This window comes from Heptranchias perlo, unplaced genomic scaffold (genome assembly GCF_035084215.1).
Source record: "Heptranchias perlo isolate sHepPer1 unplaced genomic scaffold, sHepPer1.hap1 HAP1_SCAFFOLD_798, whole genome shotgun sequence".
Classification (NCBI taxonomy): domain Eukaryota; kingdom Metazoa; phylum Chordata; class Chondrichthyes; order Hexanchiformes; family Hexanchidae; genus Heptranchias; species Heptranchias perlo.
The window spans coordinates 1,760-29,701 of NW_027139833.1; the positions used below are offsets into that span (position 1 = coordinate 1,760).

Consider the following 27,942-nt stretch of genomic DNA (forward strand, 5'->3'; position numbering starts at 1 on the left):
GTGTTGTGGGATGTTTAACACCCACCTGAGAGGGCAGACGGGGCCCTCGGTTCAACATCTCATCCGAAAAACGGCACCCGCGGCAGTGCGGCGCTCGCTCGGCGCGGACCCCGCGGCAGTGCGGCGCTCGCTCGGCGCGGACCCCGCGGCAGTGCGGCGCTCGCTCGGCGCGGACCCCGCGGCAGTGCGGCGCTCGCTCGGCGCGGACCCCGCGGCAGTGCGGCGCTCGCTCGGCGCGGACCCCGCGGCAGTGCGGCGCTCGCTCGGTACTGGCTAACGGGAGAGTCGGCCTGGATTGTGGGGCTTGAGTCTCTGGAGTGTGCGAGGCTCGAGCCCACGACCTTCTCACCCAGAGGCGAGAGTGAGGCCCACTGAGATACGACTGACAGCAAAGGGAGGGCGTGAGTGAGGGGGGAGAGCGCCTGAGTTTACGAGGCAGTGTAACATTGAGCTGATACGGGAGAGTGGAATCCCACTTCCCCTTTAAAGCGGACAAGCGCTCTAACCCTTCTCTTGCCCCTCCTCTCGACCTTTCACAGAGCCCTGACCGAGCCCTCCACCTCAGTCCGCCATGGCCACAGAGGAGGCTAACGTTGTGTGCACTGAGCGCTACGGCACGCGCTTGCCTCGTCGTTACATCCAGCTGGCAGACGGCCAGCTCTTCCGAAGACCGGAGCAAACGGGACGTGTGGCACGGACCCTGTCTGGTCTGTTCACGGTGAGTCCGAGGTTGAGTGTCTGCGTTCCAGATAGTGTGGAACAGGGTCCAGGGAAGGGGCTAAGGGAGAGCTCTTTCAGAGAGAGAGGGCACAGGGGGCGATGGGGAATGGGCAGGGAATGGGACTAATGGAGAGATAGTTCAGAGAGAGAGGGCACGGGGGGGGCGATGGGGAATGGGCATTGAATGGGACTAATGGAGAGATAGTTCAGAGAGAGAGAGGGCACGGGGGGCGATGGGGAATGGGCATTGAATGGGACTAATGGAGAGATAGTTCAGAGAGAGAGGGCACGGGGGGCTATGGGGAATGGGCATTGAATGGGACTAATGGAGAGATAGTTCAGAGAGAGAGGGCACGGGGGGCGATGGGGAATGGGCATTGAATGGGACTAATGGAGAGATAGTTCAGAGAGAGAGAGGGCACGGGGGGCGATGGGGAATGGGCATTGAATGGGACTAATGGAGAGATAGTTCAGAGAGAGAGGGCACGGGTGGGCGATGGGGAATGGGCATTGAATGGGACTAATGGAGAGATAGTTCAGAGAGAGAGGGCGGGGGGGCGATGGGGAATGGGCATTGAATGGGACTAATGGACAGATAGTTCAGAGAGAGAGGGCACGGGGGGCGATGGGGAATGGGCATTGAATGGGACTAATGGAGAGATAGTTCAGAGAGAGAGGGCACGGGGGGCGATGGGGAATGGGCATTGAATGGGACTAATGGAGAGATAGTTCAGAGAGAGAGGGCACGGGGGGGCGATGGGGAATGGGCATTGAATGGGACTAATGGAGAGATAGTTCAGAGAGAGAGGGCACGGGGGGCGATGGGGAATGGGCATTGAATGGGATGAATGGAGAGATAGTTCAGAGAGAGAGGGCACGGGGGGCGATGGGGAATGGGCATTGAATGGGACTAATGGAGAGATAGTTCAGAGAGAGAGGGCACGGGGGGGCGATGGGGAATGGGCATTGAATGGGACTAACGGAGAGATAGTTTAGAGAGAGAGGGCACGGGGGGCGATGGGGAATGGGCAGGGAATGGGACTAATGGAGAGATAGTTCAGCGAGAGAGGGCACAGGGGGGGCGATGGGGAATGGGCAGGGAATGGGACTAATGGAGAGATAGTTCAGAGAGAGAGAGGGCACGGGGGGCTATGGGGAATGGGCATTGAATGGGACTAATGGAGAGATAGTTCAGAGAGAGAGGGCACGGGGGGCGATGGGGAATGGGCAGGGAATGGGACTAATGGAGAGATAGTTCAGAGAGAGAGGGCATGGGGGGCGATGGGGAATGGGCATTGAATGGGACTAATGGAGAGATAGTTCAGAGAGAGAGGGCACGGGGGGCGATGGGGAATGGGCATTGAATGGGACTAATGGAGAGATCGTTCAGAGAGAGAGGGCACGGGGGGCAATGGGGAATGGGCATTGAATGGGACTAATGGAGAGATAGTTCAGAGAGAGAGGGCACGGGGGGCTATGGGGAATGGGCATTGAATGGGACTAATGGAGAGATAGTTCAGAGAGAGAGGGCACGGGGGGCGATGGGGAATGGGCATTGAATGGGACTAATGGAGAGATAGTTCAGAGAGAGAGGGCACGGGGGGCGATGGGGAATGGGCATTGAATGGGACTAATGGAGAGATCGTTCAGAGAGAGAGGGCACGGGTGGGCGATGGGGAATGGGCATTGAATGGGACTAATGGAGAGATAGTTCAGAGAGAGAGGGCATGGGGGGCGATGGGGAATGGGCATTGAATGGGACTAATGGAGAGATAGTTCAGAGAGAGAGGGCAGGGGGGGCGATGGGGAATGGGCATTGAATGGGACTAATGGAGAGATAGTTCAGAGAGAGAGGGCACGGGGGGCGATGGGGAATGGGCATTGAATGGGACTAATGGAGAGATAGTTCAGAGAGAGAGGGCACGGGGGCGATGGGGAATGGGCAGGGAATGGGACTAATGGAGAGATAGTTCAGAGAGAGAGGGCACGGGGGGCGATGGGGAATGGGCATTGAATGGGACTAATGGACAGATAGTTCAGAGAGAGAGGGCACGGGGGGGCGATGGGGAATGGGCATTGAATGGGACTAATGGAGAGATAGTTCAGAGAGAGAGGGCACGGGGGGCGATGGGGAATGGGCATTGAATGGGACTAATGGAGAGATAGTTCAGAGAGAGAGGGCACGGGGGGCGATGGGGAATGGGCATTGAATGGGACTAATGGAGAGATAGTTCAGAGAGAGAGAGGGCACGGGGGGCGATGGGGAATGGGCATTGAATGGGACTAATGGAGAGATAGTTCAGAGAGAGAGGGCACGGGGGGCGATGGGGAATGGGCATTGAATGGGACTAATGGAGAGATAGTTCAGAGAGAGAGGGCACAGGGGGCAATGGGGAATGGGCATTGAATGGGACTAATGGAGAGATAGTTCAGAGAGAGAGGGCACGGGGGGCGATGGGGAATGGGCATTGAATGGGACTAATGGAGAGATAGTTCAGAGAGAGAGGGCACGGGGGGCGATGGGGAATGGGCATTGAATGGGACTAATGGAGAGATAGTTCAGAGAGAGAGGGCACGGGGGGCGATGGGGAATGGGCATTGAATGGGACTAATGGAGAGATAGTTCAGAGAGAGAGGGCACGGGGGGCGATGGGGAATGGGCATTGAATGGGACTAATGGAGAGATAGTTCAGAGAGAGAGGGCACGGGGGGCGATGGGGAATGGGCATTGAATGGGACTAATGGAGAGATAGTTCAGAGAGAGAGGGCACGGGGGCGATGGGGAATGGGCAGGGAATGGGACTAATGGAGAGATAGTTCAGAGAGAGAGGGCACGGGGGGCGATGGGGAATGGGCATTGAATGGGACTAATGGAGAGATAGTTCAGAGAGAGAGAGGGCACGGGGGGCGATGGGGAATGGGCATTGAATGGGACTAATGGAGAGATAGTTCAGAGAGAGAGGGCACGGGGGGCGATGGGGAATGGCCATTGAATGGGACTAATGGAGAGATAGTTCAGAGAGAGAGGGCACGGGGGGCGATGGGGAATGGGCATTGAATGGGACTAATGGAGAGATAGTTCAGAGAGAGAGGGCACGGGGGGCGATGGGGAATGGGCATTGAATGGGACTAATGGAGAGATAGTTCAGAGAGAGAGGGCACGGGGGGCGATGGGGAATGGGCATTGAATGGGACTAATGGAGAGATAGTTCAGAGAGAGAGGGCACGGGGGGCGATGGGGAATGGGCATTGAATGGGACTAATGGAGAGATCGTTCAGAGAGAGAGGGCACGGGGGGCGATGGGGAATGGGCATTGAATGGGACTAATGGAGAGATAGTTCAGAGAGAGAGGGCACGGGGGGCGATGGGGAATGGGCATTGAATGGGACTAATGGAGAGATAGTTCAGAGAGAGAGGGCACGGGGGGCGATGGGGAATGGGCATTGAATGGGACTAATGGAGAGATAGTTCAGAGAGAGAGGGCACGGGGGGCGATGGGGAATGGGCATTGAATGGGACTAATGGAGAGATAGTTCAGAGAGAGAGGGCACGGGGGGGCGATGGGGAATGGGCATTGAATGGGACTAATGGAGAGATAGTTCAGAGAGAGAGGGCACGGGGGGCGATGGGGAATGGGCATTGAATGGGACTAATGGAGAGATAGTTCAGAGAGAGAGAGGGGCACGGGGGGCGATGGGGAATGGCATTGGGATTGAATGGGGACTAATGGAGGCAGATAGTAGAGAGGATGAGGGCACGGGGCGATGGGGAATGGCGATGGGAATGGGACTGAATGGGCTAATGGAGAGATAGTTCAGAGAGAGAGGGCACGGGGGGGCGATGGGGAATGGGCATTGAATGGGACTAATGGAGAGATAGTTCAGAGAGAGAGGGCACGGGGGGCGATGGGGAATGGGCATTGAATGGGACTAATGGAGAGATAGTTCAGAGAGAGAGGGGCACGGGGGGCGATGGGGAATGGGCATTGAATGGGACTAATGGAGAGATAGTTCAGAGAGAGGAGGGCACGGGGGGTGGGGATGGGAGGGATGGGGACTAAGTGGAGGATAGTGAGAGAGAGTGGGAGAGTGGCGATGGGGATTGAATGGGACTAATGGAGGAGGGCAGGGGAGATGGGGAATGGAATGAGGATAGTTCAGAGAGAGAGGGGCACGGGGGGCGATGGGGAATGGGCATTGAATGGGACTAATGGAGAGATAGTTCAGAGAGAGAGGGCACGGGGGGCGATGGGGAATGGGCATTGAATGGGACTAATGGAGAGATAGTTCAGAGAGAGAGGGCACGGGGGGCGATGGGGAATGGGCATTGAATGGGGACTAATGGAGAGATAGTTCAGAGAGAGAGGGCACGGGGGGGCGATGGGGAATGGGCATTGAATGGGACTAATGGAGAGATAGTTCAGAGAGAGAGGGCACGGGGGGCGATGGGATGGATGGGAATTGGAGATAGTCAGAGAGAGGGCACGGATGGGGAATGGCTTGAATGGGACTAATGGAGAGATAGTTCAGAGAGAGAGGGCATGGGGCGATGGATGGGGAATGGGGCATTGAATGGGACTAATGGAGAGATAGTTCAGAGAGAGAGGGCACGGGGGGCGATGGGGAATGGGCATTGAATGGGACTAATGGAGAGATAGTTCAGAGAGAGAGGGCACGGGGGGCGATGGGGAATGGGCATTGAATGGGACTAATGGAGAGATAGTTCAGAGAGAGAGGGCACGGGGGGCGATGGGGAATGGGCATTGAATGGGACTAATGGAGAGATAGTTCAGAGAGAGAGAGGGCACAGGGGGCGATGGGGAATGGGCATTGAATGGGACTAATGGAGAGATAGTTCAGAGAGAGAGGGCACGGGGGGCGATGGGGAATGGGCATTGAATGGGACTAATGGAGAGATAGTTCAGAGAGAGAGGGCACGGGGGGCGATGGGGAATGGGCATTGAATGGGACTAATGGAGAGATAGTTCAGAGAGAGAGGGCACGGGGGGCGATGGGGAATGGGCATTGAATGGGACTAATGGAGAGATCGTTCAGAGAGAGAGGGCACGGGGGGCGATGGGGAATGGGCATTGAATGGGACTAATGGAGAGATAGTTCAGAGAGAGAGGGCACGGGGGGCGATGGGGAATGGGCATTGAATGGGACTAATGGAGAGATAGTTCAGAGAGAGAGGGCACGGGGGGCGATGGGGAATGGGCATTGAATGGGACTAATGGAGAGATAGTTCAGAGAGAGAGGGCACGGGGGGCGATGGGGAATGGGCATTGAATGGGACTAATGGAGAGATAGTTCAGAGAGAGAGGGCACGGGGGGCGATGGGGAATGGGCATTGAATGGGACTAATGGAGAGATCGTTCAGAGAGAGAGGGCACGGGGGGGCGATGGGGAATGGGCATTGAATGGGACTAATGGAGAGATAGTTCAGAGAGAGAGAGGGCACGGGGGGCGATGGGGAATGGGCATTGAATGGGACTAATGGAGAGATAGTTCAGAGAGAGAGGGCACGGGGGGCGATGGGGAATGGGCATTGAATGGGACTAATGGAGAGATCGTTCAGAGAGAGAGGGCACGGGGGGGCGATGGGGAATGGGCATTGAATGGGACTAATGGAGAGATAGTTCAGAGAGAGAGAGGGCACGGGGGGCGATGGGGAATGGGCATTGAATGGGACTAATGGAGAGATAGTTCAGAGAGAGAGGGCACGGGGGGCGATGGGGAATGGGCAGGGAATGGGACTAATGGAGAGATAGTTCAGAGAGAGAGGGCACGGGGGGCGATGGGGAATGGGCATTGAATGGGACTAATGGAGAGATAGTTCAGAGAGAGAGAGGGCACGGGGGGCGATGGGGAATGGGCAGGGAATGGGACTAATGGAGAGATAGTTCAGAGAGAGAGGGCACGGGGGGCGATGGGGAATGGGCATTGAATGGGACTAATGGAGAGATAGTTCAGAGAGAGAGAGGGCACGGGGGGCGATGGGGAATGGGCAGGGAATGGGACTAATGGAGAGATAGTTCAGAGAGAGAGGGCACGGGGGGCGATGGGGAATGGGCATTGAATGGGACTAATGGAGAGATCGTTCAGAGAGAGAGGGCACGGGGGGCGATGGGGAATGGGCATTGAATGGGACTAATGGAGAGATCGTTCAGAGAGAGAGGGCACGGGGGGCGATGGGGAATGGGCATTGAATGGGACTAATGGAGAGATAGTTCAGAGAGAGAGGGCACGGGGGGGGCGATGGGGAATGGGCATTGAATGGGACTAATGGAGAGATAGTTCAGAGAGAGAGGGCACGGGGGGGCGATGGGGAATGGGCATTGAATGGGACTAATGGAGAGATAGTTGAGAGAGAGAGGGCACGGGGGGGGCGATGGGGAATGGCCATTGAATGGGACTAATGGAGAGATAGTTCAGAGAGAGAGGGCACGGGGGGCGATGGGGAATGGGCATTGAATGGGACTAATGGAGAGATAGTTGAGAGAGAGAGGGCACGGGGGGCGATGGGGAATGGGCATTGAATGGGACTAATGGAGAGATCGTTCAGAGAGAGAGGGCACGGGGGGCGATGGGGAATGGGCATTGAATGGGACTAATGGAGAGATAGTTCAGAGAGAGAGGGCACGGGGGGCGATGGGGAATGGGCATTGAATGGGACTAATGGAGAGATAGTTCAGAGAGAGAGAGGGCACGGGGGGCGATGGGGAATGGGCATTGAATGGGACTAATGGAGAGATCGTTCAGAGAGAGAGGGCACGGGGGGCGATGGGGAATGGGCATTGAATGGGACTAATGGAGAGATAGTTCAGAGAGAGAGGGCACGGGGGGCGATGGGGAATGGGCATTGAATGGGACTAATGGAGAGATAGTTCAGAGAGAGAGGGCACGGGGGGGGCGATGGGGAATGGGCAGGGAATGGGACTAATGGAGAGATAGTTCAGAGAGAGAGGGCACGGGGGGGGCGATGGGGAATGGGGTTAATGGAGAGCTCTTATCGGGAGAGGTAACGAGCGTTGAGCCGAATGACCTCCTCCCGTGCTGAGAAGTTCTGATTGGGTGGGTGAATGGTGTGCAGTGTGAGCGGGTTGGATCAGACTCCTCTCCCTTGTCTTTCAGTCGGTATTTCTGCCCCAAGGATATCCTGAGAGTGTGAGTGATGATTACCTCACCTACCAGATCTGGGACACCGTGCAGGTCAGTGATCACACAACAGCTCAATGTTTATACCCTTCAGCATTCCAGTAACACAGAGTGTCTCTAACACACTGACACCCGGTCCCAGAGGGGGAAAGGACAGTGTCTCTAACACACTGACACCCGGTCCCAGAGGGGGAAAGGACAGTGTCTCTAACACACTGACACCCGGTCCCAGAGGGGGAAAGGACAGTGTATCTAACGCACTGTGAGACCCGGTCCCAGAGGGGGAAAGGACAGTGTATCTAACGCACTGAGAGACCCGGTCCCAGAGGGGGAAAGGACAGTGTATCTAACGCACTGAGCGACCCGGTCCCAGAGGGGGAAAGGACAGTGTATCTAACACACTGTGAGACCCGGTCCCAGAGGGGGAAAGGACAGTGTATCTAACGCACTGAGCGACCCGGTCCCAGAGGGGGAAAGGACAGTGTATCTAACGCACTGTGAGACCCGGTCCCAGAGGGGGAAAGGACAGTGTATCTAACGCACTGAGCGACCCGGTCCCAGAGGGGGAAAGGACAGTGTATCTAACACACTGTGAGACCCGGTCCCAGAGGGGGAAAGGACAGTGTATCTAACACACTGTGAGACCCGGTCCCAGAGGGGGAAAGGACAGTGTATCTAACACACTGTGAGACCCGGTCCCAGAGGGGGAAAGGACAGTGTATCTAACACACTGTGAGACCCGGTCCCAGAGGGGGAACGGACAGTGTATCTAACACAATGTGAGACCCGGTCCCAGAGGGGGAAAGGACAGTGTATCTAACGCACTGTGAGACCCGGTCCCAGAGGGGGAAAGGACAGTGTATCTAACACACTGTGAGACCCGGTCCCAGAGGGGGAAAGGACAGTGTATCTAACGCACTGTGAGACCCGGTCCCAGAGGGGGAAAGGACAGTGTATCTAACGCACTGAGACCCGGTCCCAGAGGGGGAAAGGACAGTGTATCTAACACACTGTGAGACCCGGTCCCAGAGGTGGAAAGGACAGTGTATCTAACGCACTGTGAGACCCGGTCCCAGAGGTGGAAAGGACAGTGTATCTAACGCACTGTGAGACCCGGTCCCAGAGGGGGAAAGGACAGTGTATCTAACAAACTGTGAGACCCGGTCCCAGAGGGGGAAAGGACAGTGTATCTAATACACTGTGAGACCCGGTCCCAGAGGGGGAAAGGACAGTGTATCTAACAAACTGTGAGACCCGGTCCCAGAGGGGAAAGGACAGTGTATCTAATACACTGTGAGACCCGGTCCCAGAGGGGGAAAGGACAGTGTATCTAACACACTGACACCCGGTCCCAGAGGGGGAAAGGACAGTGTATCTAACACACTGACACCCGGTCCCAGAGGGGGAAAGGACAGTGTATCTAACACACTGTGAGACCCGGTCCCAGAGGGGGAAAGGACAGTGTATCTAACACACTGACACCCGGTCCCAGAGGGGGAAAGGACAGTGTATCTAACACACTGACACCCGGTCCCAGAGGGGGAAAGGACAGTGTATCTAACACACTGACACCCGGTCCCAGAGGGGGAAAGGACAGTGTCTCTAACACACTGTGAGACCCGGTCCCAGAGGGGGAAAGGACAGTGTCTCTAACACACTGTGAGACCCGGTCCCAGAGGGGGAAAGGACAGTGTCTCTAACACACTGACACCCGGTCCCAGAGGGGGAAAGGACAGTGTATCTAACGCACTGTGAGACCCGGTCCCAGAGGGGGAAAGGACAGTGTCTCTAACACACTGACACCCGGTCCCAGAGGGGGAAAGGACAGTGTATCGAACACACTGACACCCGGTCCCAGAGGGGGAAAGGACAGTGTATCTAACACACTGTGAGACCCGGTCCCAGAGGGGGAAAGGACAGTGTATCTAACGCACTGTGAGACCCGGTCCCAGAGGGGGAAAGGACAGTGTATCTAACGCACTGTGACACCCAGTCCCAGAGGGGGAAAGGACAGTGTATCTAACGCACTGTGAGACCCGGTCCCAGAGGGGGAAAGGACAGTGTATCTTACGCACTGTGACACCCGGTCCCAGAGGGAGAAAGGACAGTGTATTTCATACACTTTGATACCTAATTGTCCGGCGAAGTGATACCAACTGATGAGGTCTCTATTCCTGATGCCAGGCCTTTGCCAGCAGTATAACGGGCACCCTTGCCACGCAGGCTGTACTGAAGGGTGTGGGAGTTGGGGATAACACGGCCACTGTTGCTGCAGCCTCCATCACCTGGATACTGAAAGGTAGGGTGAGCGACATGTCTGACGGGATGGTTTGAGTCACCTCTCTCTCAGGGAGATATCTGTACACTGACTGGTGTCTCTCAGTCCCCTCTCTCTCAGGGAGATATCTGTACACTGACTGGTGTCTCTCAGTCCCCTCTCTCTCAGGGAGATATCTGTACACTGACTGGTGTCTCTCAGTCTCCTCTCTCTCAGGGAGATATCTGTACACTGACTGGTGTCTCTCAGTCTCCTCTCTCTCAGGTTGATATCTGTACACTGACTGGTGTCTCTCAGTCCCCTCTCTCTCAGGGAGATATCTGTGCACTGACTGGTGTCTCTCAGTCTCCTCTCTCTCAGGGAGATATCTGTACACTGACTGGTGTCTCTCAGTCCCCTCTCTCTCAGGGTGATATCTGTACACTGACTGGTGTCTCTCAGTCCCCTCTCTCTCAGGGTGATATCTGTGCACTGACTGGTGTCTCTCAGTCCCTCTCTCTCAGGGAGATATCTGTACACTGACTGGTGTCTCTCTCTCAGGGTGATATCTGTGCACTGACTGGTGTCTCTCAGTCCCTCTCTCTCAGGGAGATATCTGTACACTGACTGGTGTCTCTCAGTCCCCTCTCTCTCAGGGAGATATCTGTACACTGACTGGTGTCTCTCAGTCACCTCTCTCTCAGGGTGATATCTGTACACTGACTGGTGTCTCTCAGTCCCTCTCTCTGGGTGATATCTGTACACTGACTGGTGTCTCTCAGTCCCTCTCTCTCAGGGAGATATCTGTACACTGACTGGTGTCTCTCAGTCCCTCTCTCTCAGGGAGATATCTGTACACTGACTGGTATCACTCAGTCCCCTCTCTCTCAGGGAGATATCTGTACACTGACTGGTGTCTCTCAGTCCCTTTCTCTCTCAGGGAGATATCTGTACACTGACTGGTGTCTCTCAGTCCCCTCTCTCTCAGGGAGATATCTGTACACTGACTGGTGTCTCTCAGTCCCTCTCTCTCAGGGAGATATCTGTACACTGACTGGTGTCTCTCAGTCCCCTCTCTCTCAGGGAGATATCTGTACACTGACTGGTGTCTCTCAGTCCTCTCTCTCAGGGAGATATCTGTACACTGACTGGTGTCTCTCAGTCCCCTCTCTCTCAGGGAGATATCTGTACACTGACTGGTGTCTCTCAGTCCCTCTCTCTCAGGGAGATATCTGTACACTGACTGGTGTCTCTCAGTCCCTCTCTCTCAGGGAGATATCTGTACACTGACTGGTGTCTCTCAGTCCCCTCTCTCTCAGTGAGATATCTGTACACTGACTGGTGTCTCAGTGCTGGGTGGGGATCAGTGCGTGGGTGTGGGGTAAGGGGGTGTGGGGTTCAGCAGGGTGTTGGATAAGGGGGTGTGGGGTTCGGTGGGGGTGTGGGGTTCAGCAGGGTGTTGCATAAGGGGGTGTGGGGTTCAGTGGGATTGGGGGACATGGGACCGATGGCCTGGATAACTTTGTGCTTCCCTCCATTAGATGGCACTGGGATGCTTGGCCGTATTATCTTTGCCTGGATGAAGGGGTAGGTCTCCCTATTGGAACATGCAGAACAATTATTGTGTTGTAATATGGGCCCCAATATTCCCAGGGAGGTGGGATGGCAGCGGGGTACGACTGGGCACGTGGGTAACCCGCCCAGTGAAATCGGTCCGTTCCCCATGCGATCGCGGGTAAATTGAAAGCACTTACCGTGGCTTCCGGGTTTCCCATCGTCAACCTGCGCAGCGGGCAGCCTGCGCACCAGCATCACACACTGTCAGCTGGAGGAGCCCTATTTAAAGGGGCAGTCCTCTAATGGTTGCTCCTGGAATAACCAACCAAAAGTACAGAATGGAGCAGACCAGGGGAAAGGCTGCTCCCAGGTTTACCGATGCCTCACTCCAGGTCCTACTGGATGGGGCGAGGAGGAGGAGGGATGTGTTCTACCCAGAGGACGGGTGGGAGTGGCCTGTCTCTGCCACCAAGAAGGCCTGGCTCGAGGTGGCAGAGGAGGTCACCAGCAGCAGCAACGTCTCCCGCATCTGGATCCAGTGCAGGGAGCGTTTCAATGACCTAACTAGGTCAGTCAAAGTGAGTACACTTACTCATTCTCCTATACTCCGTCTTCCACATCACCACCCCCTCCCCACATCACTGCCCCCTCCCCACAACTCCTTCTGCACTGCCAACATCAATCTATCACATCACTCCTCACACCCACTCAAAGCTCATCCTCAACTTACCTGCACTTCCTCACCTCCCCAGTACTCATCCCACCACTACCACTCAATCCAATCCTCATACAATGTCATGGCTCTGTCTCATACTCACCCTCTGATGCATCTCTTTCACGGTCAGCCTCACCCAAACCAATGCATTCAGCGGTTGGCCATGTCACCACCCCTCACAGTGAGACTATCTCAGAGATGCCCTCATGTCCCTGTGACAGTATCTCAGAGATTCCCTCCTGTACCCTGTGCCACCATTCCACTCATGCAGGAGTTGGACTCCTCCATCCTCTGCGCGATTGTGGAGAGTGCGCGTGGCACCTGTTCCAGCACCTCGCAAATGTGTTGCTGCCCCTCGATCGTTCTCCTTTTAAAGGCTGGCCCCCAGGGTTCAGCATCTGTGTCCAGCTGAGCAGAGCCTGGAGAGGAGTGCTCCCACTGACGCGAACTCTCCACAGCTGCCCCTGCCACCAGTTTCTGCTCGTGCTCACGTGTGTGGCGACTCACCATGTACGACCCCAACTAAGTGAGGATGGGGACCCACCGAGGCGTGTGTATCTGCGTAATGGGGTCTGTGATGTGAGTGATCCCTTGTCTCTCTCTCTCTCGCTCTGTGTAATGGGGTCTGTGATGTTAGTGATCCCTTGTTTCTCTCTCTCTCTCTCTGTAATGGGGTCAGTGATGTTAGTGATCCCTTGTCTCTCTCTCTCTCTCTCTCTATAATGGGGTCTGTGATGTTAGTGATCCCTTGTCTCTCTCTCTCTCTCTCTCTGTAATGGGGTCAGTGATGTTAGTGATCCCTTGTCTCTCTCTCTATCTCTCTCGATAATGGGGTCTGTGATGTTAGTGATCCCATGTCTCTCTCTCTCTCTCTCTCTCTCTATAATGGGGTCTGTGATGTTAGTGATCCCTTGTCTCTCTCTCTCTCTCTCTCTCTATAATGGGGTCTGTGATGTTAGTGATCCCTTGTCTCTCTCTCTCTGTGTAATGGGGTCTGTGATGTTAGTGATCCCTTGTCTCTCTCTCTATCTCTCTCTATAATGGGGTCTGTGATGTTAGTGATCCCATGTCTCTCTCTCTCTGTGTAATGGGGTCTGTGATGTTAGTGATCCCTTGTCTCTCTCTCTCTCTCTCTCTGTAATGGGGTCAGTGATGTTAGTGATCCCTTGTCTCTCTCTCTCTCTCTCTCTATAATGGGGTCTGTGATGTTAGTGATCCCTTGTCTCTCTCTCTCTCTCTCTCTCTATAATGGGGCCTGTGATGTTAGTGATCCCATGTCTCTCTCTCTGTGTAATGGGGTCTGTGATGTTAGTGATCCCTTGTCTCTCTCTCTGTGTAATGGGGTCTGTGATGTTAGTGATCCCTTGTCTCTCTCTCTCTCTCTCTGTAATGGGGTCAGTGATGTTAGTGATCCCTTGTCTCTCTCTCTCTCTGTGTAATGGGGTCTGTGATGTTAGTGATCCCTTGTCTCTCTCTCTCTGTGTAATGGGGTCTGTGATGTTAGTGATCCCTTGTCTCTCTCTCTCTGTGTAATGGGGTCTGTGATGTTAGTGATCCCTTGTATCTCTCTCTCTCTCTCTCTCTGTAATGGGGTCAGTGATGTTAGTGATCCCTTGTCTCTCTCTCTCTGTGTAATGGGGTCAGTGATGTTAGTGATCCCTTGTCTCTCTCTCTCTGTGTAATGGGGTCTGTGATGTTAGTGATCCCTTGTCTCTCTCTCTCTCTCTCTCTGTAATGGGGTCTGTGATGTTAGTGATCCCTTGTGTCTCTCTCTCTCTCTGTGTAATGGGGTCTGTGATGTTAGTGATCCCTTGTCTCTCTCTCTCTCTCTCTGTAATGGGGTCAGTGATGTTAGTGATCCCTTGTCTCTCTCTCTCTGTAATGGGGTCAGTGATGTTAGTGATCCCTTGTCTCTCTCTCTCTGTGTAATGGGGTCTGTGATGTCAGTGATCCCTTGTCTCTCTCTCTCTCTCTCTCTCTATAATGGGGTCTGTGATGTTAGTGATCCCTTGTCTCTCTCTCTCTCTCTATAATGGGGTCTGTGATGTTAGTGATCCCTTGTCTCTCTCTCTCTCTCTCTGTAATGGGGTCAGTGATGTTAGTGATCCCTTGTCTCTCTCTCTCTGTGTAATGGGGTCAGTGATGTTAGTGATCCCTTGTCTCTCTCTCTCTGTGTAATGGGGTCTGTGATGTTAGTGATCCCTTGTCTCTCTCTCTCTCTCTCTATAATGGGGTCTGTGATGTTAGTGATCCCTTGTCTCTCTCTCTCTCTCTCTCTATAATGGGGTCTGTGATGTTAGTGATCCCATGTCTCTCTCTCTGTGTAATGGGGTCTGTGATGTTAGTGATCCCTTGTCTCTCTCTCTGTGTAATGGGGTCTGTGATGTTAGTGATCCCTTGTCTCTCTCTCTCTCTCTGTGTAATGGGGTCTGTGATGTTAGTGATCCCTTGTCTCTCTCTCTCTCTGTAATGGGGCCTGTGATGTTAGTGATCCCTTGTCTCTCTCTCTCTCTCTCTCTCTCTCTATAATGGGGTCTGTGATGTTAGTGATCCCTTGTCTCTCTCTCTCTCTCTCTCTCTCCATAATGGGGTCTGTGATGTTAGTGATCCCTTGTCTCTCTCTCTCTCTCTCTCTCTATAATGGGGTCTGTGATGTTAGTGATCCCTTGTCTCTCTCTCTCTCTCTCTCTCCATAATGGGGTCTGTGATGTTAGTGATCCCTTGTCTCTCTCTCTCTGTGTAATGGGGTCTGTGATGTTAGTGATCCCTTGTTTCTGTCTCTCTCTGTCTGTAATGGGGTCTGTGATGTTAGTGATCCCTTGTCTCTCTCTCTCTCTCTCTCTCTGTAATGGGGTCTGTGATGTTAGTGATCCCTTGTCTCTCTCTCTCTCTCCATAATGGGGTCTGTGATGTTAGTGATCCCTTGTCTCTCTCTCTCTCTGTGTAATGGGGTCTGTGATGTTAGTGATCCCTTGTTTCTCTCTCTCTCTCTCGAAAATGGGGTCTGTGATGTTAGTGATCCCTTGTCTCTCTCTCTCTGTGTAATGGGGTCTGTGATGTTAGTGATCCCTTGTCTCTCTCTCTCTGTGTAATGGGGTCTGTGATGTTCGTGATCCCTTGTCTCTCTCTCTCTCTATAATGGGGTCTGTGATGTTAGTGATCCCTTGTCTCTCTCTCTCTCTCTCTCTCTCTCTCTCTCTCTCTCTCTCTGTAATGGGGTCTGTGATGTTAGTGATCCCTTGTCTCCCTCTCTCTCTGTAATGGGGTCTGTGATGTTCGTGATCCCTTGTCTCTCTCTCTCTCTATAATGGGGTCTGTGATGTTAGTGATCCCTTGTCTCTCTCTCTCTCTCTCTGTAATGGGGTCAGTGATGTTAGTGATCCCATGTCTCTCTCTCTCTGTGTAATGGGGTCTGTGATGTTAGTGATCCCTTGTCTCTCTCTCTCTCTGTGTAATGGGGTCTGTGATGTTAGTGATCCCTTGTCTCTCTCTCTCTCTGTAATGGGGTCTGTGATGTTAGTGATCCCTTGTCTCTCTCTCTCTCTCTATAATGGGGTCTGTGATGTTAGTGATCCCTTGTCTCTCTCTCTCTCTCTCTCTCTCTCTCTCTGTAATGGAGTCAGTGATGTTAGTGATCCCTTGTCTCTCTCTCTCTGTGTAATGGGGTCTGTGATGTTAGTGATCCCTTGTCTCTCTCTCTCTCTCTCTCTCTCTCTCTGTGTAATGGGGTCTGTGATGTTAGTGATCCCTTGTCTCTCTCTCTGTGTAATGGGGTCTGTGATGTTAGTGATCCCTTGTCTCTCTCTCTCTCTCTCTGTAATGGGGTCAGTGATGTTAGTGATCCCTTGTCTCTCTCTCTCTCTGTGTAATGGGGTCTGTGATGTTAGTGATCCCTTGTCTCTCTCTCTCTGTGTAATGGGGTCTGTGATGTTAGTGATCCCTTGTCTCTCTCTCTCTGTGTAATGGGGTCTGTGATGTTAGTGATCCCTTGTATCTCTCTCTCTCTCTCTCTCTCTGTAATGGGGTCAGTGATGTTAGTGATCCCTTGTCTCTCTCTCTCTGTGTAATGGGGTCAGTGATGTTAGTGATCCCTTGTCTCTCTCTCTCTGTGTAATGGGGTCTGTGATGTTAGTGATCCCTTGTCTCTCTCTCTCTCTCTCTCTCTGTAATGGGGTCTGTGATGTCAGTGATCCCTTGTGTCTCTCTCTCTCTCTGTGTAATGGGGTCTGTGATGTTAGTGATCCCTTGTCTCTCTCTCTCTCTCTCTGTAATGGGGTCAGTGATGTTAGTGATCCCTTGTCTCTCTCTCTCTGTAATGGGGTCAGTGATGTTAGTGATCCCTTGTCTCTCTCTCTCTGTGTAATGGGGTCTGTGATGTTAGTGATCCCTTGTCTCTCTCTCTCTCTCTATAATGGGGTCTGTGATGTTAGTGATCCCTTGTCTCTCTCTCTCTCTCTCTCTATAATGGGGTCTGTGATGTTAGTGATCCCTTGTCTCTCTCTCTCTCTCTCTGTAATGGGGTCAGTGATGTTAGTGATCCCTTGTCTCTCTCTCTCTGTGTAATGGGGTCAGTGATGTTAGTGATCCCTTGTCTCTCTCTCTCTGTGTAATGGGGTCTGTGATGTTAGTGATCCCTTGTCTCTCTCTCTCTCTCTCTATAATGGGGTCTGTGATGTTAGTGATCCCTTCTCTCTCTCTCTCTCTCTCTCTCTATAATGGGGTCTGTGATGTTAGTGATCCCATGTCTCTCTCTCTGTGTAATGGGGTCTGTGATGTTAGTGATCCCTTGTCTCTCTCTCTGTGTAATGGGGTCTGTGATGTTAGTGATCCCTTGTCTCTCTCTCTCTCTCTGTGTAATGGGGTCTGTGATGTTAGTGATCCCTTGTCTCTCTCTCTCTCTGTAATGGGGCCTGTGATGTTAGTGATCCCTTGTCTCTCTCTCTCTCTCTCTCTCTCCATAATGGGGTCTGTGATGTTAGTGATCCCTTGTCTCTCTCTCTCTCTGTGTAATGGGGTCTGTGATGTTAGTGATCCCTTGTTTCTCTCTCTCTCTCTCAAAAATGGGGTCTGTGATGTTAGTGATCCCTTGTCTCTCTCTCTCTGTGTAATGGGGTCTGTGATGTTAGTGATCCCTTGGCTCTCTCTCTCTCTCTTATGGGGTCTGTGATGTTAGTGATCCCTTGTCTCTCTCTCTCTGTGTAATGGGGTCTGTGATGTTCGTGATCCCTTGTCTCTCTCTCTCTCTATAATGGGGTCTGTGATGTTAGTGATCCCTTGTCTCTCTCTCTCTCTCTCTCTCTCTGTAATGGGGTCTGTGATGTTAGTGATCCCTTGTCTCTCTCTCTCTCTGTAATGGGGTCTGTGATGTTCGTGATCCCTTGTCTCTCTCTCTCTCTATAATGGGGTCTGTGATGTTAGTGATCCCTTGTCTCTCTCTCTCTCTCTCTGTAATGGGGTCAGTGATGTTAGTGATCCCATGTCTCTCTCTCTCTGTGTAATGGGGTCTGTGATGTTAGTGATCCCTTGTCTCTCTCTCTCTCTGTGTAATGGGGTCTGTGATGTTAGTGATCCCTTGTCTCTCTCTCTCTCTGTAATGGGGTCTGTGATGTTAGTGATCCCTTGTCTCTCTCTCTCTCTCTATAATGGGGTCTGTGATGTTAGTGATCCCTTGTCTCTCTCTCTCTCTCTCTCTCTCTCTCTCTGTAATGGAGTCAGTGATGTTAGTGATCCCTTGTCTCTCTCTCTCTGTGTAATGGGGTCTGTGATGTTAGTGATCCCTTGTCTCTCTCTCTCTCTCTCTCTCTCTCTCTCTCTGTGTAATGGGGTCTGTGATGTTAGTGATCCCTTGTCTCTCTCTCTCTCTCTCTCTCTCTCTCTATAATGGGGTCTGTGATGTTAGTGATCCCTTGTCTCTCTCTCTCTCTCTGTAATGGGGTCTGTGATGTTAGTGATCCCTTGTCTCTCTCTCTCTCTGTGTAATGGGGTCTGTGATGTTAGTGATCCCTTGTCTCTCTCTCTCTCTGTATAATGGGGTCTGTGATATTAGTGATCCCTTGTCTCTCTCTCTCTCTCTCTCTCTGTCATGGGGTCTGTGATGTTCGTGATCCCTTGTGTCTCTCTCTCTCTCTCTGTGTAATGGGGTCTGTGATGTTAGTGATCCCTTGTCTCTCTCTCTCTCTCTCTGTAATGGGGTCTGTGATGTTAGTGATCCCTTGTCTCTCTCTCTCTCTCTCTCTCTGTAATGGGGTCTGTGATGTTAGTGATCCCTTGTCTCTCTCTCTCTCTCTCTGTGTAATGGGGTCTGTGATGTCAGTGATCCCTTGTCTCTCTCTCTCTCTCTGTAATGGGGTCTGTGATGTTAGTGATCCCTTGTCTCTCTCTCTCTCTCTCTGTAATGGGGTCTGTGATGTTCGTGATCCCTTGTGTCTCTCTCTCTCTCTGTGTAATGGGGTCTGTGATGTTAGTGATCCCTTGTCTCTCTCTCTCTCTCTCTGTAATGGGGTCTGTGATGTTAGTGATCCCTTGTCTCTCTCTCTCTCTCTGTGTAACGGGGTCTGTGATATTAGTGATCCCTTGTCTCTCTCTCTCTCTCTCTCTCTCTCTCTGTCATGGGGTCTGTGATGTTCGTGATCCCTTGTGTCTCTCTCTCTCTCTGTGTAATGGGGTCTTTGATGTTAGTGATCCCTTGTCTCTCTCTCTCTCTCTCTCTCTATGTAATGGGGTCTGTGATATTAGTGATCCCTTGTCTCTCTCTCTCTCTCTCTCTCTCTCTCTCTGCAATGGGGTCTGTGATGTTAGTGATCCCTTGTCTCTCTCTCTCTCTCTCTGTGTAATGGGGTCTGTGATGTTAGTGATCCCTTGTCTCTCTCTCTCTCTGTAATGGGGTCTGTGATGTTAGTGATCCCTTGTCTCTCTCTCTCTCTCTCTGTGTATTGGGGTCTGTGATATTAGTGATCCCTTGTCTCTCTCTCTCTCTCTCTCTCTCTGTCATGGGGTCTGTGATGTTAGTGATCCCTTGTCTCTCTCTCTCTGTGTAATGGGGTCTGTGATGTTAGTGATCCCTTGTCTCTCTCTCTCTCTCTGTGTAATGGGGTCTGTGATGTTCGTGATCCCTTGTCTCTCTCTCTCTCTCTCTCTCTATGTCATGGGGTCTGTGATGTTAGTGATCCCTTGTCTCTCTCTCTCTCTCTATGTCATGGGGACTGTGATGTTCGTGATCCCTTGTCTCTCTCTCTCTCTCCATGTCATGGGGTCTGTGATGTTCGTGATCCCTTCTCTCTCTCTCTCTCTCTGTGTAATGGGGTCTGTGATATTAGTGATCCCTTGTCTCTCTCTCTCTCTCTCTCTCTCTCTCTCTCTATAATGGGGTCTGTGATGTTAGTGATCCCTTGTCTCTCTCTCTCTCTGTAATGGGGTCTGTGATGTTCGTGATCCCTTGTCTCTCTCTCTCTCTCTATAATGGGGTCTGTGATGTTAGTGATCCCTTGTCTCTCTCTCTCTCTGTAATGGGGTCTGTGATGTTAGTGATCCCATGTGTCTCTCTCTCTGTGTAATGGGGTCTGTGATGTTAGTGATCCCTTGTCTCTCTCTCTCTCTCTCTCTCTGTGATGGAGTCAGTGATGTTAGTGATCCCTTGTCTCTCTCTCTCTGTGTAATGGGGTCTGTGATGTTAGTGATCCCTTGTCTCTCTCTCTCTCTCTCTGTAATGGGGTCTGTGATGTTAGTGATCCCTTGTCTCTCTCTCTCTCTGTAATGGGGTCTGTGATCTTCGTGATCCCTTGTCTCTCTCTCTCTCTCTCTGTAATGGGGTCAGTGATGTTAGTGATCCCTTGTCTCTCTCTCTCTCTCTCTCTCTCTATAATGGGGTCTGTGATGTAAGTGATCCCTTGTTTCTCTCTCTCTCTCTCTCTCTCTATAATGGGGTCTGTGATGTTAGTGATCCCTTGTCTCTCTCTCTCTCTGTAATGGGGTCTGTGATGTTAGTGATCCCTTGTCTCTCTCTCTCTCTGTAATGGGGTCTGTGATGTTAGTGATCCCTTGTCTCTCTCTCTCTCTCTCTCTCTGTCATGGGGTCAGTGATGTTAGTGATCCCTTGTCTCTCTCTCTCTCTCTCTCTCTCTGTAATGGGGTCAGTGATGTTAGTGATCCCTTGTCTCTCTCTGTGTAATGGGGTCTGTGATGTTAGTGATCCCTTGTCTCTCTCTCTCTCTCTCTCTCTCTCTATAATGGGGTCTGTGATGTTAGTGATCCCTTGTTTCTCTCTCTCTCTCTCTCTCTCTGTAATGGGGTCTGTGATGTTAGTGATCCCTTGTCTCTCTCTCTCTCTGTAATGGGGTCTGTGATGTTAGTGATCCCTTGTCTCTCTCTCTCTCTGTAATGGGGTCTGTGATGTTAGTGATCCCTTGTCTCTCTCTCTCTCTCTGTAATGGGGTCAGTGATGTTAGTGATCCCTTGTCTCTCTCTCTCTCTCTCTCTCTCTCTATAATGGGGTCTGTGATGTTAGTGATCCCTTGTTTCTCTCTCTCTCTCTATAATGGGGTCTGTGATGTTAGTGATCCCTTCTTTCTCTCTCTCTCTCTCTCTCTCTCTCTCTCTGTGTAATGGGGTCTGTGATGTTAGTGATCCCTTGTCTCTCTCTCTCTCTCTCTCTCTCTCTATAATGGGGTCTGTGATGTTCGTGATCCCTTGTCTCTCTCTCTCTCTGTGTAATGCGGTCTGTGATGTTAGTGATCCCTTGTCTCTCTCTCTCTCTGTGTAATGGGGTCTGTGATGTTAGTGATCCCTTGTCTCTCTCTCTCTCTGTATAATGGGGTCTGTGATATTAGTGATCCCTTGTCTCTCTCTCTCTCTCTATAATGGGGTCTGTGATGTTAGTGATCCCTTGTCTCTCTCTCTCTCTCTCTCTCTCTCTCTGTCATGGGGTCTGTGATGTTAGTGATCCCTTGTCTCTCTCTCTCTCTCTCTCTCTCTCTCTCTCTCTGTCATGGGGTCTGTGATGTTCGTGATCCCTTGTCTCTCTCTCTCTCTCTGTGTAATGGGGTCTGTGATGTTAGTGATCCCTTGTCTCTCTCTCTCTCTCTCTGTAATGGGGTCTGTGATGTTAGTGATCCCTTGTCTCTCTCTCTCTCTCTGTGTAATGGGGTCTGTGATGTTAGTGATCCCTTGTCTCTCTCTCTCTCTCTATGTCATGGGGTCTGTGATGTTCGTGATCCCTTGTGTCTCTCTCTCTCTCTGTGTAATGGGGTCTGTGATGTTAGTGATCCCTTGTCTCTCTCTCTCTCTCTCTCTCTATAATGGGGTCTGTGATGTTAGTGATCCCTTGTCTCTCTCTCTCTCTCTCTGTCATGGGGTCTGTGATGTTAGTGATCCCTTGTCTCTCTCTCTCTCTCTCTCTCTCTCTGTCATGGGGTCTGTGATGTTCGTGATCCCTTGTGTCTCTCTCTCTCTCCGTGTCATGGGGTTTGTGATGTTCGTGATCCCTTGTCTCTCTCTCTCTCTCTCTGTAATGGGGTCAGTGATGTTAGTGATCCCTTGTCTCTCTCTCTCTCTCTCTCTCTCTCTCTCTCTCTCTTTCATGGGGTCTGTGATGTTAGTGATCCCTTGTTTCTCTCTCTCTCTATAATGGGGTCTGTGATGTTAGTGATCCCTTGTTTCTCTCTCTCTCTGTAATGGGGTCAGTGATGTTAGTGATCCCTTGTCTCTCTCTCTCTCTCTCTCTCTCTCTCTATAATGGGGTCTGTGATGTTAGTGATCCCTTGTTTCTCTCTCTCTCTGTAATGGGGTCTGTGATGTTAGTGATCCCTTGTCTCTCTCTCTCTCTCTGTGTAATGGGGTCTGTGATGTTAGTGATCCCTTGTCTCTCTCTCTCTCTGTAATGGTGTCTGTGATGTTAGTGATCCCTTGTCTCTCTCTCTCTCTATAATGGGGTCTGTGATGTTAGTGATCCCTTGTCTCTCTCTCTCTCTCTATAATGGGGTCTGTGATGTTAGTGATCCCTTGTCTCTCTCTCTCTCTCTCTCTATAATGGGGTCTGTGATGTTAGTGATCCCTTGTCTCTCTCTCTCTCTCTATGATGGGGTCTGTGATGTTAGTGATCCCTTGTCTCTCTCTCTCTCTCTCTCTCTCTATAATGGGGTCTGTGATATCAGTGATCCCTTGTCTCTCTCTCTCTCTCTGTGTAATGGGGTCTGTGATGTTAGTGATCCCTTGTCTCTCTCTCTCTCTCTGTAATGGGGTCTGTGATGTTAGTGATCCCTTGTCTCTCTCTCTCTCTGTAATGGGGTCTGTGATATTAGTGATCCCCTGTCTCTCTCTCTCTGTGTAATGGGGTCTGTGATGTTAGTGATCCCTTGTCTCTCTCTCTCTGTGTAATGCGGTCTGTGATGTTAGTGATCCCTTGTCTCCCTCTCTCTCTGTCATGGGGTCTGTGATGTTAGTGATCCCTTGTCTCTCTCTCTCTCTCTGTCTTGGGGTCTGTGATGTTAGTGATCCCTTGTCTCTCTCTCTCTGTGTAATGGGGTCTGTGATGTTAGTGATCCCTTGTCTCTCTCTCTCTCTCTCTGTCATGGGGTCTGTGATGTTAGTGATCCCTTGTCTCTCTCTCTCTCTCTGTCTTGGGGTCTGTGATGTTAGTGATCCCTTGTCTCTCTCTCTCTCTCTCTGTCTTGGGGTCTGTGATGTTAGTGATCCCTTGTCTCTCTCTCTCTCTCTCTCTCTCTGTCATGGGGTCTGTGATGTTAGTGATCCCTTGTCTCTCTCTCTCTCTCTCTCTCTCTCTCTGTAATGGGGTCTGTGATGTTAGTGATCCCTCGTCTCTCTCTCTCTCTCTGTAATGGGGTCTGTGATATTAGTGATCCCTTGTCTCTCTCTCTCTCTCTCTCTCTCTCTCTCTCTGTAATGGGGTCTGTGATGTTCGTGATCCCTTCTCTCTCTCTCTCTGTGTAATGGGGTCTGTGATGTTAGTGATCCCTTGTCTCTCTCTCTCTCTCTGTGTAATGGGGTCTGTGATATTAGTGATCCCTTGTCTCTCTCTCTCTCTCTCTCTGTCATGGGGTCTGTGATGTTCGTGATCCCTTGTGTCTCTCTCTCTCTCTGTGTAATGGCGTCTGTGATGTTAGTGATCCCTTGTCTCTCTCTCTCTCTCTCTCTCTCTCTATAATGGGGTCTGTGATGTTAGTGATCCCTTGTCTCTCTCTCTCTCTCTCTCTCTATAATGGGGTCTGTGATGTTAGTGATCCCTTGTCTCTCTCTCTCTCTCTCTGTAATGGGGTCTGTGATGTTAGTGATCCCTTGTCTCTCTCTCTCTCTCTCTCTGTCATGGGGTCTGTGATGATCGTGATCCCTTGTGTCTCTCTCTCTCTCTGTGTAATGGGGTCAGTGATGTCAGTGATCCCTTGTCTCTCTCTCTCTGTAATGGGGTCTGTGATGTTAGTGATCCCTTGTCTCTCTCTCTCTCTGTAATGGGGTCTGTGATGTTAGTGATCCCTTGTCTCTCTCTCTCTCTCTGTAATGGGGTCTGTGATGTTAGTGATCCCTTGTCTCTCTCTCTCTCTGTGTAATGGGGTCTGTGATGTTAGTGATCCCTTGTCTCTCTCTCTCTCTCTCTCTGTAATGGGGTCTGTGATGTTAGTGATCCCTTGTCTCTCTCTCTCTCTCTGTAATGGGGTCTGTGATGTTAGTGATCCCTTGTCTCTCTCTCTCTCTCTCTCTGTAATGGGGTCTGTGATGTTAGTGATCCCTTGTCTCTCTCTCTCTCTCTGTAATGGGGTCTGTGATGTTAGTGATCCCTTGTCTCTCTCTCTCTCTGTAATGGGGTCTGTGATGTTAGTGATCCCTTGTCTCTCTCTCTCTCTCTCTCTCTCTCTGTGTAATGGGGTCTGTGATGTTAGTGATCCCTTGTTTCTCTCTCTCTCTGTGTAATGGGGTCTGTGATGTTAGTGATCCCTTGTCTCTCTCTCTCTCTCTCTCTGTAATGGGGTCTGTGATGTTAGTGATCCCTTGTCTCTCTCTCTCTCTCTCTCTCTCTCTCTGTGTAATGGGGTCTGTGATGTTAGTGATCCCTTGTGTCTCTCTCTCTCTCTGTAATGGGGTCTGTGATGTTAGTGATCCCTTGTCTCTCTCTCTCTCTCTGTGTAATGGGGTCTGTGATGTTAGTGATCCCTTGTCTCTCTCTCTCTCTCTCTCTCTGTGTATTGGGGTCTGTGATGTTAGTGATCCCTTGTCTCTCTCTCTCTCTCTCTCTGTAATGGGGTCTGTGATGTTAGTGATCCCTTGTTTCTCTCTCTCTCTCTCTCTCTATAATGGGGTCTGTGATGTTAGTGATCCCTTGTCTCTCTCTCTCTCTGTAATGGGGTCTGTGATGTTAGTGATCCCTTGTCTCTCTCTCTCTCTGTAATGGGGTCTGTGATGTTAGTGATCCCTTGTCTCTCTCTCTCTCTCTGTAATGGGGTCTGTGATGTTAGTGATCCCTTGTCTCTCTCTCTCTCTCTCTCTCTCTCTCTCTGTGTAATGGGGTCAGTGATGTTAGTGATCCCTTGTCTCTCTCTCTCTCTCTGTAATGGGGTCTGTGATGTTAGTGATCCCTTGTCTCTCTCTCTCTCTCTCTCTGTCATGGGGTCTGTGATGTTAGTGATCCCTTGTCTCTCTCTCTCTGTAATGGGGTCTGTGATGTTAGTGATCCCTTGTCTCTCTCTCTCTCTGTGTAATGGGGTCTGTGATGTTAGTGATCCCTTGTCTCTCTCTCTCTCTCTCTGTAATGGGGTCTGTGATGTTAGTGATCCCTTGTCTCTCTCTCTCTCTCTGTAATGGGGTCTGTGATGTTAGTGATCCCTTGTGTCTCTCTCTCTCTCTGTAATGGGGTCTGTGATGTTAGTGATCCCTTGTCTCTCTCTCTCTCTGTGTAATGGGGTCTGTGATGTTAGTGATCCCTTGTCTCTCTCTCTCTCTCTCTCTCTCTGTGTAATGGGGTCTGTGATGTTAGTGATCCCTTGTCTCTCTCTCTCTCTCTCTCTGTAATGGGGTCTGTGATGTTAGTGATCCCTTGTTTCTCTCTCTCTCTCTCTCTCTCTCTCTATAATGGGGTCTGTGATGTTAGTGATCCCTTGTCTCTCTCTCTCTCTGTCATGGGGTCTGTGATGTTAGTGATCCCTTGTCTCTCTCTCTCTCTGTAATGGGGTCTGTGATGTTAGTGATCCCTTGTCTCTCTCTCTCTCTCTGTAATGGGGTCTGTGATGTTAGTGATCCCTTTTCTCTCTCTCTCTCTCTCTCTCTTTCTCTCTCTGTGTAATGGGGTCAGTGATGTTAGTGATCCCTTGTCTCTCTCTCTCTCTCTGTCATGGGGTCTGTGATGTTAGTGATCCCTTGTCTCTCTCTCTCTCTCTCTCTGTCATGGGGTCTGTGATGTTAGTGATCCCTTGTCTCTCTCTCTCTCTCTGTAATGGGGTCTGTGATGTTAGTGATCCCTTGTCTCTCTCTCTCTCTCTGTAATGGGGTCTGTGATGTTAGTGATCCCTTGTCTCTCTCTCTCTCTCTCTCTCTCTCTCTGTGTAATGGGGTCTGTGATGTTAGTGATCCCTTGTCTCTCTCTCTCTCTCTGTGTAATGGGGTCTGTGATGTTAGTGATCCCTTGTCTCTCTCTCTCTCTGTGTAATGGGGTCTGTGATGTTAGTGATCCCTTGTCTCTCTCTCTCTCTCTGTGTAATGGGGTCTGTGATGTTAGTGATCCCTTGTCTCTCTCTCTCTCTCTGTGTAATGGGGTCTGTGATGTTAGTGATCCCTTGTCTCCCTCTCTCTGTGTAATGGGGTCTGTGATGTTAGTGATCCCTTGTCTCTCTCTCTCTCTCTATAATGGGGTCTGTGATGTTCGTGATCCCTTGTCTCTCTCTCTCTCTGTGTAATGGGGTCTGTGATGTTAGTGATCCCTTGTCTCTCTCTCTCTCTCTCTCTCTCTGTAATGGGGTCTGTGATGTTAGTGATCCCTTGTCTCTCTCTCTCTCTGTAATGGGGTCTGTGATGTTAGTGATCCCTTGTCTCTCTCTCTCTCTCTCTATAATGGGGTCTGTGATGTTAGTGATCCCTTGTCTCTCTCTCTCTCTATAATGGGGTCTGTGATGTTAGTGATCCCTTGTCTCTCTCTCTCTCTGTGTAATGCGGTCTGTGATGTTAGTGATCCCTTGTCTCTCTCTCTCTCTGTGTAATGGGGTCTGTGATGTTAGTGATCCCTTGTCTCTCTCTCTCTCTCTGTAATGGGGTCTGTGATGTTAGTGATCCCTTGTCTCTCTCTCTCTCTCTCTCTGTAATGGGGTCTGTGATGTTAGTGATCCCTTGTCTCTCTCTCTCTCTGTGTAATGGGGTCTGTGATGTTAGTGATCCCTTGTCTCTCTCTCTCTCTCTCTGTAATGGGGTCTGTGATGTTAGTGATCCCTTGTCTCTCTCTCTCTCTCTGTAATGGGGTCTGTGATGTTAGTGATCCCTTGTCTCTCTCTCTCTCTCTCTCTCTCTCTGTGTAATGGGGTCTGTGATGTTAGTGATCCCTTGTCTCTCTCTCTCTCTCTCTGTGTAATGGGGTCTGTGATGTTAGTGATCCCTTGTCTCTCTCTCTCTCTCTCTGTAATGGGGTCTGTGATGTTAGTGATCCCTTGTCTCTCTCTCTCTCTCTGTAATGGGGTCTGTGATGTTAGTGATCCCTTGTCTCTCTCTCTCTCTGTAATGGGGTCTGTGATGTTAGTGATCCCTTGTCTCTCTCTCTCTCTCTCTGTAATGGGGTCTGTGATGTTAGTGATCCCTTGTCTCTCTCTCTCTCTGTAATGGGGTCTGTGATGTTCGTGATCCCTTGTCTCTCTCTCTCTCTGTAATGGGGTCTGTGATGTTAGTGATCCCTTGTCTCTCTCTCTCTCTCTCTGTAATGGGGTCAGTGATGTTAGTGATCCCTTGTCTCCCTCTCTCTCTCTATAATGGGGTCTGTGATGTTAGTGATCCCTTGTCTCTCTCTCTCTCTCTATAATGGGGTCTGTGATGTTAGTGATCCCTTGTCTCTCTCTCTCTCTCTCTCTCTCTCTCTCTGTGTAATGGGGTCTGTGATGTTAGTGATCCCTTGTCTCTCTCTCTCTCTGTGTAATGGGGTCTGTGATGTTAGTGATCCCTTGTCTCTCTCTCTCTCTCTGTGTAATGGGGTCAGTGATGTTAGTGATCCCTTGTCTCTCTCTCTCTCTGTGTAATGGGGTCTGTGATGTTAGTGATCCCTTGTCTCTCTCTCTCTCTCTCTCTCTCTGTGTAATGGGGTCTGTGATGTTAGTGATCCCTTGTGTGTCTCTCTCTCTGTGTAATGGGGTCTGTGATGTTAGTGATCCCTTGTCTCTCTCTCTCTCTCTCTGTGTAATGGGGTCTGTGATGTTAGTGATCCCTTCTCTCTCTCTCTCTCTATGTGATGGGGTCTGTGATGATATTCCAGCCCCTCTCCCTAGTCTCTGTTAATGTTCCCTTTATCCCACACAGGAGCAGATTGGACTGTGATGCTAAAAAGTGGAGGTGAGCAGTT

At 51.1% G+C, this 27,942-nt stretch overlaps 1 protein-coding gene across 1 annotated transcript; it reads left to right on the top strand.

Annotated features, from left to right (window-relative positions):
• Positions 1-544: 544 nt before the first annotated feature.
• On the top strand, positions 545-27,936 carry LOC137319283 (RUS family member 1-like). The gene is made up of 5 exons (XM_067981571.1): positions 545-718; positions 7,855-7,932; positions 10,063-10,177; positions 11,677-11,722; positions 27,900-27,936. The coding sequence occupies exons 1-5, from the start codon at positions 572-574 to the stop codon at positions 27,934-27,936; spliced, it is 423 nt and encodes a 140-aa protein (XP_067837672.1). The 5' UTR covers positions 545-571.
• Positions 27,937-27,942: the final 6 nt, after the last annotated feature.